General features: G+C 46.3%; 1 protein-coding gene across 2 annotated transcripts in view; it reads left to right on the forward strand.

The window, feature by feature from the left end:
• Positions 1–13,676, forward strand: part of HCK (HCK proto-oncogene, Src family tyrosine kinase) — a 37,897-nt gene that overhangs the window by 10,626 nt on the left and 13,595 nt on the right. The window contains exons 2-6 of one of the 2 annotated variants that reach the window (XM_063094836.1): positions 4,140–4,257; positions 6,998–7,040; positions 7,404–7,506; positions 8,317–8,415; positions 11,588–11,691. In XM_063094836.1, coding sequence (XP_062950906.1) covers positions 4,141–4,257; positions 6,998–7,040; positions 7,404–7,506; positions 8,317–8,415; positions 11,588–11,691 — 466 coding nt within the window. In that variant the 5' untranslated portion in view covers position 4,140. The remainder of the gene's footprint in view (positions 1–4,139; positions 4,258–6,997; positions 7,041–7,403; positions 7,507–8,316; positions 8,416–11,587; positions 11,692–13,676) is intronic. The other variant, XM_063094839.1, reaches the window with a different exon arrangement.

Raw genomic sequence — 13,676 nt, forward strand, 5'->3', positions numbered from 1 at the left:
CAAAAATGGTTTGATGTTATACATGTTTTGAAGTTTGCTTTATTCACGCAGTATCTTAGCAACCTTTGCATGGCCCTGACTATCTTTGGCACTCTCTAATAGCTTCTTTTTTTTTTTTTTTAATTGTGGAAAAATATATATAACAAAAGTTATCATCTTAATCATTTTTAAGGGTACACTTCAGTGGTATCAAGTACATTCATAATGTTGTGAAACCATCACCACAATCTATCAACATAACTCTTTGCTTGTTGTAAAACTGAAACTCTATATCCATTGACTGATATCTCCCCAATCCCCTTACCCCCAGCTCCTGGCAAACCATGATTCTACTTTCTTTCTTTCTTTCTTTTCTTTTCTTTTCTTTTCTTTTTTTTTTTTTTTTTTTTTTTTTGATGGCTGGCTGGTACAGGGATGCAAAACTGTGACTCGGGTTATAAAGCTGTGCTCTAACTAAATGAGCGAACTGGCCAGGCCCCCCCACAATTCTGCTTTCTGTCTTTCCTAACAGCTTCTTTGTACGTGGCTTTGGGATGTAATTCCATATGTCCAGTCCTCCCTTCTCAACTCAGTCCCTGGAGCAGAAACCACATCCTGACACTTTCTACGGCATGGAGCACGGTGCTGTGAGCATGCATTCATTCACTAACTGTGCAGAATGCTCCTACTGTGTGCCTGGCAGGCACTGAACTAAGCACCGAGGGACACAGACATGAGTGAGACCAGCCTTTACTGTGCTTCAGTGACGGCGGCAATCTATATCCGCACTGATGCAATAGCTCCGAGCCACAGGCAGCTATTGAGCACCTGGAATGTGCTTTCCAAGTAACATTCACACTGGGATTTGAAGACTCAGAACAAAAAATAAAGAATGTAAGGTATCTCAGTAATTTTTATATTTATTACATGTTAATAATTTTGATATATTGGATAATAAATAAGTACATTTAAAAATTAATTCACTTTTTCTTTTTTTACTTTTAAAAACATAGCTGTAGAAAACTTTAAATTTTGCATGTGGTTCACACATTTCTAGATCTAGTGAACATGAGAATGGACATTTCTGATGTCCTCTCCACACCAGACAGTGGACATGGTTCACTTGGTTTAGGGAGATGGTCACATTTTACACTAATTTGACTCTTGCCAGTATATCACTTTTAAAAATCACACTTTCTTATTGTGTAAAAACGGAACTTATGGGAATTTCCTATATTAAAAAGTTCTCCAGTGTTGCAGTATCTCTAAATTTGTGGGTCAAAGGAATTGCAAACTGTGCTTGCTTTGATGCTCCTGGGTAGTGCCACATTTGTTACGCATCAGAAATGGTTATGGTTGACTGGCCAGTTAGCTCGGTTAGTTAGAGCACAGCCTTGTAACACCAAAGTCAAGGGTTCAGATCCCCATACCAGCCAGCCGCCCCCCGCCAAAAGGTTATCGTTAACACCTCTACAATGCTAACTGTGTGCCAGAGGTAGAACCCCACCATCCTTTCTCAGAGGTGGCCTAAGATTGTGAATGAACACAAGGCCGTCCAGGACCCGTCCCTCAGGACCCTGCTGCCATCTCGAATGTGTAATCAATAACATAAATGATACTTAATATGTGCTCAATATGTACAGGATTGGGAAACGTGATGTTCACAATGCAGATCGGTGGGTGCTCAGAGAGGTGGAGGCAGCTGCTCTACACCACACAGCGGTGCTCTTCCCGGAACACCCTTACGTTGATCAAAATATACAAAATGTGCTATAATTTTATGTCATACAAAAACCACACAAGATGCTGCTGTTTAATTTCCCAGAACTGTGATACATATTTATCACAAATCTAAGAGAGTTGTTGATTTCAGTTTTAAATGAATGCAAGTACATTATAAAACAGTGATTAATTGTGATAATTTTTCCAACTAATGATCCAGCACTCCAAAAGTCTGAATGTTTCTTGCTTTATTCACAAAAGGCAAATGAGGCAGAAATCGCTCAAGTCCTGAGGTGGTAAATTGTTCCCAATTCCCACCAGGACAGACAAATCCTTATAAATAAAAGGAATCTTTCTCCTTTTTAAAAGTAATTCTCCTAAGCCTAGGAATTTGGATCTTTTTTTCTTAAACCACAAACACATGTTTATTTTAAAAAGACAAGTATAACTGAGTTCTAACTGTTTTAGGAGAAAATTGCAATTGTTCAGAGATGGAGAAACAACCACTTCCTTATGTGATTGCTCCTGGCCTAGCTTCTCAGCAAACTCATATGCACATTTTGAGAAAAGAAATGAAAAATTTCTGCCGCTTTTACAATTAAATTTTGACCCTAATTAGGTAAATGTGTTTTCCTTAAGTGTCTTGCAGTGGATTGAATTATGTCCCCCCAAAACTCCCTGAAGCTTGAATTGTGTCCCCAACTTTTATGTATTAGAAACTTGGCTCCCATTGTGACTGTTAAGAAGGTGGGAAATCCTATTATGGTAATTGAAAGGTGGAGTCTTAAAGAGGTGATTAGATTGTAGGACCCTTCAGTAGTGAATGGATTAATAATGGTGGTCAGGGGTGTGGTTCTGAGGACTTTAAAAGAAGAGAGAGGACAGTCTCTTGCTCTCTCTGCTTCCACCGTCTTGCAATGTGAGACCCAGGGTCACTGTCACCACCACCAGATTCATTCCTTGGACTTTGAACTTCCCAGCCTCAGAAACTGTAAGCAATAAATTTCATTTTCTGGCCAGCCCATGGCTCACTCGGGAGAGTGTGGTGCTGAGAACACCAAGGCCACAGGTTTGGATCCCATATAGGGATGGCTGGTTGGCTCACTGGCTGAGCGTGGTGCTGACAACACCAAGCCAAGGGTTGAGATCCCCTTACCGGTCATCTTTTCAAAAAAATAATAAAATAAAATAAATAAATTTCATTTTCTTTATAAATCACCCAGTTTCAGGTATTTTGTTATAAGCAACAGAAAAAGACTAATACATGTCTTTAAATTAAATTAATCCAGCAACAAAGTCTGCGAACTCTACCTCCAAAATGTCCCCCTAGTCTGTCTACTTCTTACCTCCTCTACAGCCACCACCCTGGGCCAGGCCACCATCATCTACTGCCTGGACAACTGCAACAGCTCCTCAGGGTCCCTGCCCAGCTCTCTACAGCCCATACCCCACCCAGCATTTATTGAAAGCACAAATTGAATCCCATCATTCTCCTGCCAAAAACTTTCCACGGTTTTCCATCATCCTTAGAATAAAATCCTCGCTGGCCTTACAAGATGTGGGCACTTCATCGCTTACCATCCTTCCTCCTGCTGGCGGGCGCTAGCCACTGTGGCCGGCTTGCAGGGCTGCGTTCTCTCCAAACACATTCAAGCCTCAGGGCCTTTGCACTTGCTGTTCCCTGTCCTGGAACCCTCTTCCCTCGAGTGTGTTATGTCTGGCTCCTCTGTGTCATTCAGACCCCAGGTCTGATGTCACCTTCTCAGAGAGGCCTTCCCAACTGCCCTGTCTAAAGGGGCCCTGCACATTTGTTCCCTATAATATCCTCTTTGTCTTCACATTTTTCACTAACTAAATTTGTCACGTTATTTGTTTGTTGCTCTGAACCTGACACTGTGCTGAGTATTCCTCACCCACAGGCTTCTCATCCTTCCAACACTGTGGGTGAGTTTCATTATTATCCTCGTCTTGCCAAGGAGTAGCTGAGACAGGGTGCAGGGGCGAGCAAGTGACCAGTGAGGTGCTGGTGGGGCAGAAGGGCCAAGGGTCAGCTCAGGCTTTCTGGCCCAAAGGCCGGCAGCACCCACCACCTCCTCCCCACTCGGGCTCTACATGTTGCATTGCTGTTATCCTCATGACTTAGTCTGAGAATAAAGTCCCTATCGCACTGGTCCTTGGTACCCATGACTGTGATGACTTGTGAGCTCTGGGCCAGCGCCATGGCAGATGTGGATGTGAGGAAGCCCAGATATGGCAAGGGAGAGTGAGCTCTGTGTGTGGAGGGTGGGGATAAGTGGCTGACAGGAGGATTTAAAACAGGGTAGGCAAGTGGGAGGCAGCCTGGGGGCAGGGGGCTTGGAATTCCAGCAGCAGCAGCAACAGACCCCCCTGCACAGGGCTCCAGGCGACCTGCGCTCACCTTCTTCTGTCTGCTGCAGGATGGGGTGCGTGAAATCCAGGTTCCTCCGGGACAGAGACAAGGTCTCAAAAACTGAGCCCAGTGCCAACTCACACAGCCCTGTGTTTGTGCCAGATCCCACATCCTCGGTCAAGCCGGTGAGTAGGGGAGGAGCCTGGTGTAGGTGGCTGCCCTGATGCCGCTCAATAGCTTCCTGTCTTCCCAAGGTGGGGAAGGGTGTGTTTGGGGTGAAATGGAGCTAACTAGCCACCATCAGTGCCCTGACTCTCCAAGAAATACTCCAGGATGCATCCAGGGCAAGGAAGTCACTTCTCCTATCCTGTGATCCAGGACTTGTCCATCAGCCAAGGTTCCACCAACCAGGTCTGAGTGAGCACTGCAGGCCTCCAGCCTGGGCAGTAGCAAAAGCAGTGCCAAGAGTCACACATGAGCCGACTAGGAGTAATAGCAGTTGCAGTAACAACAGTAATGGTAGTGTCAGCATCATAGCAAAAATACAGTAACAATTGTAGTAACAATAATAGCAATAATAATAGCAGGAGTATAACAGTAATAGTAGCATCAGGTGCAATAGCAAGAGTAGCAAATAAGAGAAGTAGTAATCCTAGTAGAGATATTTACTTACTTAGTTTAGGCTTTTACAGAGCTTACTGTGAACCAAGCACTGTCCTAAGCACTTTACGATAATTAACATCCTTAATCCCCACAATAATTCTATTGTAGGTAACAATTTTTATTATACTCATTTTATAGATGAGACATGCAAATTAAATAACTTGCCTAAGGCCACCTGATTAGTAAGAGGTGGAGCCAGGATTCAAACTAGGGCAGTGTAGGTTCCAAAATACCATTGGTAGGAGCAAGAGTAACAGAGGCAGAGCCAAATACTAATGATGGGAACAGTCGTAGTGGTGATAGTGGTGGCAATAGTTGCAGCAGGAGTCATGGAAGTAGTAGGAGCACCATTAGTCATGGCAGTTGTGATTGTGATAGTCACAAGAGCAGTAATAGTAATAGTGGTGATGACAGTAATAGTACTAGTCATGGTGATGAAAGTACTAATAGCAGCAGTGACGTCGTAACGATCGCTACTGTTCTTTGAACACCTGCTGTGTTCCCGGCATTGGAGTGAGCTGTTTCTATATCATTAATCCTCAGCAGAATCTGTGAGGCAGGAGTGATGCCACTTTACAGCCAGGGTGACTAAGGCTCAAAGAGGTCAAATGCTCCCGAAGGTCACACAACTAGGAAGCAGTAGAGCCACGTCTTTCTAACCCCAAATCTGGAGTTCTTTCTACTCTGTGGCCCTTTAGTCCATCTGAGGTTGTCTAGTAGAGGGTGGCCTCTGCTGGATGCCTCCCAAGGTGGGGTTCACTCCTTCTTGGGAGGCCTATTACCCCATAACCCTTACTCCTGGATCTCAAACCTACCCTTTAGCCCAACCCCAAACACACCCGCTCCCTTTGCCCCATGACAGCCCACAGAGATTGAAGATCTCCCAACCCACCCATCCCTTCCAAATCATCTTTCACAGCACATAGATTGCTGGCCTCTCTCCATTTCGCATGATGCCTGAAACAGGACTAATGCTGGAAATGGAAGAAAAATGGAATAGTTACCTCCCTCCCTCTGACACTTTACTTCCCTTAATACAGCCTGGAATTGCATGAACTTCTCATACTGGTCACATCCCGAGACGACCACAGATTATAAACTTTAAATCACTCCCAGGCCTTCTCCTCTCCTAACCTGTGTGGCCCTGGGCCCTGCTATAGTGAGAGTTCCAGTTTCTCCATTTTTCTGAGGCCCTCTGGCTTGTCACCAAGCAGAAGCAGCGGGTTTCTCCCAACGGTTCCTGGTTGTCCTTTCTGAGCATCAGATTTGAGAGATGCAGTTATCAGCTACCCACTGTCCCCTTCTGCAGAGCATCAGTTCAGCGGTAAGTTAAAGTGATCCTCAGAGAAAGTGTTCCCAGGTCAAATCAGTTTGAGAAACACCAGGTGAAACGGCTCCCCAGAGCCTTTCTGAGTTTTTGCAAAAGCCTTTGTGAATCTCCCCCCAAAATGATGTACTCCTCAGTGTTTCCTAAATTTGTTTTTCCAAATTAATATTTACTTATGTGTGGGACATGCAAATGCACTCATTTTGAAAATTAAAAAAAAAAAAATCACAAACTACAGTTAAAGCTACAGTGTCTACTGGCTGATGCTTCTCTCCCCAGAAGCATCACACACCCCCAGACATGTCAACTGTTGTCAGTTTAATGAGGCCCTTGCAAACCTTTTTCCATAAATTTACATTCACACATCTAGTATGTGTCCACAGAAAATATTTAGGATGTATGTGTACGTGTTTTGTAGAAATGAATCATATTTATCATTTGTAAAACCAGCTGTTTTCACTCAACAATGTATTTGTGAGCTGAAGTTATATCAGAAATGAATCTCAACCTCCTTTTATAAGAGCTGCTTTGAGCAGCACAGTTTAGGTGGCAGTTCCCTTTTGGATGGACACTTAATTGTTCACTTACATAATGGAGCCTCTATTCGTGGGACATGTTGGTAGACCTATAATTTCTTCAAACATACCTTGGAAAACTAATCTGGATCAACACCCTCACTACGTGTCAAGAAGAAGGGTCAAACCAGATCCCCCATATGTCCAAGGCCATGGACAGAGGCCACAATTCAAGAAACCTGGATCCTTGTGCTGGCTCTGCCCCTACTGTGCTGTGTAACCTTGGGCATGTCCCTTGCCCTCCCTGGGCCTTCTCCCATGACACACAGGGCTAGGCTAAGATGCTCTCAGGCATTCTTTTCCTCCCATGGCTCCCCGCACACTGTCACATTTATTCCTTTCTCCCCTTTCTTCCCACAGGGGCCTGACAGAAGCAATAACAGCCCACCAGGGTTCCCAGAGGGTAAGTGTCCGGCAAGCAGGTGCTGTGGAGTCACGAACCATGTAGAGGATTAGGTTAGGTTCTCGGTCAGAGCTTGAGGCAAAAATCCCAAACAGTCGAAACCACCCTCGAAAATCCCCTAAATTGCCCCTGAAGTACTTTGCAGAGGCTGTTTTTCTATAACACTATTTAGTAATGTGAGCAAAAAGGCTATTAGCTTTAAACTCTAGAATCACACCCCGCATGGTAAAATGCTTGCTTATGCTGTGAGGCAGACATATCAATGAGTTCAGAGCTGGGTGCCAGGTGCTGAGGTGGGGGGACACCCAGGGCTGGGGTTATGCTTGGGTTAAGCCTCGATATCCCCCGTGTCTCCATTCTCAGCAGGTTCTGAGGACATCATCGTTGTTGCCCTGTATGATTATGAGGCCATTCACCATGCAGACCTCAGTTTTCAGAAGGGGGACCATATGGTGGTCCTGGATAAGTGAGTCCCCACCCCACTCCCCTAAGACATACGTACCTCCAGTACTCAATTATACCTCTTTTGTGCTACAGCAAGAACCTGATAAACTTCTTGTACTGGGTTTAAATGACTGAGGAGAACATGATCATAATAAAGGAGGAAGGGTTTGCTGTCAACCTTTATCAAAGCCACACAAAGGGGACTGTGCACTTGCTAATGGTGCCCACCCAGGCAGGGATGAACAGGCGAAAGCGCTTTCTCAGGGAAGCCTTCCTAGGGTTCCCATGATCCAACTGCAGGCTTACCTGTGGGCCAAGCCCTACTGTGGGGACTTCACATTCAGAAATCCTTGGATCTCTGAGTCTGCCACCTCCAATCTCCTGCGGCCTTCACCACCTGTGGGTATTGTATCCAGGACGTGCTGGGGCACAAGAACAGGAGTGGTCCTGCTTGCTTAGACCTTGAACCCACTCCCTCCCACTCTCAGCCCCAGCTGAGCAACTAAGAGTCTCCCACAGGCACAGGGCCCTGCCTTAGGTGTAGCCAGTAAGGCCAAAGCTCCAAGTCCAAGGGAGAGAAGTAGGGCTAAAGACTCAGGGCTGTGGGCTGTGAATTCAAACCCAGACCCCTGAGTGCACAATGGAGACTGCTGTAAAGACCCTCTACTCTAATCATGGGGCACATACTGGGGGCTGGGATAGCCACGGCCCTGTTCCTCACCCTACTGACTTCCTGGGGTGGAGGGTTCTCTAGGCCAAGGCTGGGGGGCCAAAGAGGACCAGAGAATGGTCCTTCTGTCCCCTGACCCCTCTACTCCCTCCTGTCCCTCAGACATGAGGAGTGGTGGAAGGCTCGATCCCTGGCCACCCAGAAAGAGGGCTACATCCCGAGCAACTACGTCGCCTGTGTCAACTCTCTGGAGACAGAGGAGTAAGTATTCCACTTCCTGCCTTCCAGAAGGAAGCATGAGCAAAGCCAGCCTTGTTCCCATCTCAGGACCTTTGCACACACCATCTTCCCTGCCTGGCACACTCTTCCTAGGGCTCTGGGCTTGGCTGGCTCCTTCTCATCCTTTGGGTCTCAGAGAGGCTTTCCCTGAGCCCCATCTAAAGTGGGTCCCCACTGTGACTCTCTCTTGTGGAAACCTATTAGAGTCCCTTCTGAACACTTCTCACTAGCAAAAATAATCTTGTTTCTTTGGTTGTTCACATGGACATTGTCTGCCTTCCCCCAAAAGGATGAGAACTCACAGGAGCAGGGACTTTGCCTGTCTGCTCCTGCATCCTTGGCACAGGCTGGCATGCAGTAGGTGCTCAATAAATAATTGTTGAATGAAGCATACGGGTGTGCCAAGAAGGGTCTTCTGATAGGTGAGCTAGTCCCCACCTGGCCAATCATTCCTCATCTGGTTCATTCAACAAACACGTGTCCACAACTCACCAAGCCCTGTGCCAGGTGGGGGCTGCAAGAGCAGATAAGGCACATCCCTCCCCTCAAAGAGCTCCACATAACCCATCATTCTTGGCTGCAGGTTCTCCTTTGTGTTTAGCTTGACTCTGAAAATATAGTTCATACCTAAGTCATCCATTCATTCATCCATCCCTCCAATCATCCAACAGGTACCTGTTGAGTACCTACGTATACCTGGCCCTATTCCAAGGATATGAGATGACTCAGGGCTGTGGGTGAGGCTGAGGAGTAAAAAGCTGATTACACTATAGGGTGGCAATATATCCAATTAAGAAACAGCCAGTCGAAAAGTTGAAAAATGACAGTCCTCATTGTTTTGTCTTTGCCTCCTTCCTCTGGCTAGATGGTACTGTGGGTTTAGGATACTTGCTTGTTAAAAATTAAGATGCTTGGGCTTTTCCCACCATAAACTACCCACTTCTTAGTGCACATGAAATCTCTTTGACCTGTGAAGTCTCCCCTCTCATGGCCGTGAAGAAGCCCCATCTCCCACCGCTGACCTTTCTGTCCTGGACCTGCCCCCGGCACGCCCCCTACATGCTACAGGAGGGTCTTCACTGCATCCCTCTCCTTCTGGGCTTTTTCCTGAGGCAGCCAGTGCTCTATTTCTCCAGTCCAGGGTCTGAATACTTACAGAATCCCTGCATCACCTCATGGGGTCCTTACAACAGCCTTGGAGGAGGTGTGGCTGGTATTATTCCTGGAAGGCAACCGAATTGCTAAGTGGAAATGGCAGGGCAGATGATATGTGTGGTGGGTTGTCATCTGCACACACAGGCGATAATCTGAATGGATAGTTCTCAAACGTGAGCAGGCATCAGAATCACCAAGAGAGCTGCTTAAAATGCTGGTTTCTGGGCCTCACTGTCTGATTCAGAATGTGCATTTCTAACAAGTTCTTGGGTGAGGCTGATGCTGCTGGTCCAGTGACCCACCTTGGGAACCACTGACCTAATCCTTGCAGTGCACTCACAGATTCTTGTGTCTGCATCAAGAAACCGCCAACAGACATTGTCTCTGGGGAGGGCAACTGGGACATTGGGAACCAGAGTGGGACAGAATCTTATTTCCTCCAGCCCCACTTTGAAATAGGCAATACTTTCAAATGTTTCGAAATGCAAATGGTGCAGAAGGATGTCGAATAGAGAGTGAAAAGTCCTCCTCCTACCCTATCCCCAACCAGCCACTTCCCCTCCCCAGAAGCAACCAGTTTCTTGTGAGGACTTGTGAGTCCTCCCAAATGCTTTATACCTGGATAAGAAAATACGTCTATCCCCACTTTGTTTCACACAAGTGGTAGATATGGTAGACACAGTTCTACACCTCTTATTCAGATCCTCCATGCAGACCTCCCTCCTTTTTATACTGCAGAGTGTCTGTCCTATAGATGTCTCACTGTCCATTTAACCAGGTCCCTGTCACTGGTCACTTAAGTTACTTCCAGTCTAGTGCTGCAGTGAATCTCCTTGTGTTTATGTCATTTCTACCTTGTGCAAGATCTGTGGGATAATTTCCTAGGGACGGAATTGCCAGAGTGGCAGTTCTTACTATATACCCTTTTACATTTTGAATATTTTACCATGGCATGAGTCACTTTATGACATGAAAGCAAAGAAGGCAAGTGGACAACATAGCATGGTGATTAAGAACTTTGGCACTGGAGTTAGACTGCCTAGATTTGAATCCTGCCTCTACAACTTTCCAGCTGTGTAACTCTGGGCAAGTTACTTGCCCTCTGTGTTCCTCAGTGTCTTCATCTATAAAATGGGAATAATAAAGGTGATGATTCCATAGAGTTGTTAGATGGATAATGAGATCTTGAACGTTAGCTGTCTTTCTCCCCAGTTGATAACAGAGGAAATGGAGGCCCAGAGAGGGAAAGCAACTTGCTCAAAGTCACACAGCAGGTTTATGGCAGAGCCAAGGCCTGCTGATAGCTGGTCTGGGGCTTTTTTCTTTATAGTACATGAACCACCTTTCACTCTGATGAGGGTGGAAATGGATTCAGCTGCTGATGCTTCAACTTTTCCACCCAAACATTCCAAATATCGAGGAAGAATGTAGAAAAGGTCCCAGGATATGGTCCCATGTATAAAATTCTTTGCAATCTCACATTTTAGCTTAGAAATTCATGCTAACTTTACATTTGACTCTACGCAGAGGAGGATTGACTGTGAAGGAAGCTCAGGCCTCACTCTCACGGCCACCAAGGCCCTAAGAGGGACCCTCCCTGGTGGTCACATGTGCTTGTGAAATTTGTAAAAGTAAGATTTTTGACCACGGTTGGTCAAGACTGCTGTCTCTTTCCACTCAGTCTTCCTGTCCATCTCCCACTCCCTCACACAGAGTGGCATTGGAATGACCCATGACCATTTTGCATTCACAATGCTGTAGAATTTTTTTAAAGGAGAGTTGCACCAAATTGCATGGGCTTCAGTCTCAGCAAACTGGATTCCCCTTTGGTAAAATGTATGTTTTTATATCAAAAGAATGGCTGTTTTCTCCCCCAAAAAAATCTTTGGGTAAAATTGATGGTGCAGGAAGCCAGGCCCTGCATGGCCACGAGTGCCCTGTGTGAGTGGTACCAGATTGCACACCCCCACATTTGCACATGTCCTCTCCCCTTAACCAGGTGGTTCTTCAAGGACATGAGCCGGAAGAATGCAGAGCGCCACCTGCTGGCTCCTGGCAATGTGCTGGGCTCCTTTATGATCCGGGACAGTGAGACCACCAAAGGTGACACCAGCCCTCCCCACCTTGTCCTGCCCTGCAGGATGCCCCAGGCACGACTGGCCACCAGCCATGCCGCAGAAGATGCCCTGGGGAAAACTGAACAATTCAACTAGGCTGCCACGGCTGCCAGGTTTTCTCCTGCCCTTTGCCACCCTGAGCCAGGGAGGGCTGAGGTTCTAAGCCTGGCTGGGCCCTTCTCAGCCCCTGTAGATGCTGGCTTGGATCAAAGGAAGTAGTTCCATGTAGTTTGGGCCCCCCAAACAAACAAACATTTTGCTGAAGTTTGATCTTCACTAGCTTGTATTTTTAAAATAGACCCATCGCAATATATCTTGACCACAAGCCTGATTCCTCCCTCCCTCCCTCCATAAGGAGATGGGTAGGATGAGGCCACAGGAAGAGACCCAAGCCCACCTCCTCTGGGACCCTGCTTATAATATTCCTTGGAGGGATCTGAAAATTTTGATGTCAGGTGACCAGCTTCCTGAAATTCCTGTGCTGCAAGGGTGGCTTCGCACTGGGTGGGTGCGTGGAAGGCAAGAACAGTGTCCCCAAACATTACATAGCTCAAACTGGCATCAACAGAGGCTAGTTTCCCCAAAGGAGTGAACATCTACAGGGTTCTCGGGATTTCAAACTTCATATGCAGAGTGCACCTTGACTAATAGGTTTAGATTCAAAACTGCTTGATACACATAAATCAAGTAAATTGTAGAAAGTGTGACTTCACGCTACCCTGAAGCAAACAGTTTTGGGGACATTGATCAAAGGCTTCTGTATGGTCTTCTACTTGACCCCTAGCTATCTAAATTGGTGAAGCCGGAATGTGGCTAGGATAATGCCACTCACAATTGGTGTTTCAGGTCAGTGAACGTTTAGGTTTTATTTCCTCCCACCCAACAAGCTTCCTGCAAGCCCCCAGGGGAAAAGAAACAGACAAAAAGACAAAGCTGTGCACAGCCCAGCACTTCTTCCCAGCTGTGCCTAGGACAGCTGGGGGATTGGGTGCGTTCATCCTGCAGACCGGGGCAGAGAAACCTAAGAAACCATCACAGACCTTTGGGGCAGGCAAGTGAGCCTAGTCCAGCTTTCACAGCCCTCTGAGGTGGGGGCAGGAAGCTCCTAAATCCCATCCTGCTGCTTCCCGGATTCTGCCCCACCCCCTCCAGCATCAGCCAAGCCAGCCTCCCCTTGACTGGGACAGGGTGGCTAAGAGGGGGCCCTTGAGCCAGCTGCCTGGGTTTGAATCCCAGCTGTGCCACTCACCAGCTATGTGACTGCAGGCGACCTCTCTGAGCCTCAGTTTTCTCATCTGTAAAACAAGGGGGAAGATATTATAAAACCTCTACCTCATGGGGCCATTCATTCATTATTCATTATAATAATACAATTGTAATTCATTAAAATGAATCTTATTTATATCCATTCATTGTTCATTCATACAGGGTGCTTAGAACAGTACATGGCATGAATAGGCAACTGTTATTCATTCAACAATTTAAACCTCCCCCAAATCTCATGACATGGTAGAGAAAACAGAGAGAGGCCAACGACATGCCCAAGGGCACACAGCTCGCAAAAGGCAAAACTGTGGTCATGGACTAAAAGACATGTGTTTCTGGTCTATGTGATAACATATGTATTGGGTTCCTATTGCTGCTGTAACAAATTACTACAAACTTAGTAGCTTAAAGCAACAAATTTATTATCTTAAAGTTCTGGAATCAAGTCCAAGTATCAGTAGAGCTGGTTCCTTCTGGAGGCTTCAGGAAAGAATCTTTTCCCTTACCTTTTTAAGCTTCGAGAGGCCACCAGCATTCCTTGGCTCATGGCCCCCTCCCAACATCTCTCCCCCTCCTGTTTCCCTCTCCACATTCCCACTATTGACTTTGACCTTGCCTCCCTGTAGTAAGGACCCATGTGATTATCTTGGGGTTACCTGGATAATCCAGGATAATCTCCCCATCTCCAGATCCTCAATTTAATCA

Source organism: Cynocephalus volans, chromosome 1, assembly GCF_027409185.1.
Source record: "Cynocephalus volans isolate mCynVol1 chromosome 1, mCynVol1.pri, whole genome shotgun sequence".
Taxonomy (NCBI): domain Eukaryota; kingdom Metazoa; phylum Chordata; class Mammalia; order Dermoptera; family Cynocephalidae; genus Cynocephalus; species Cynocephalus volans.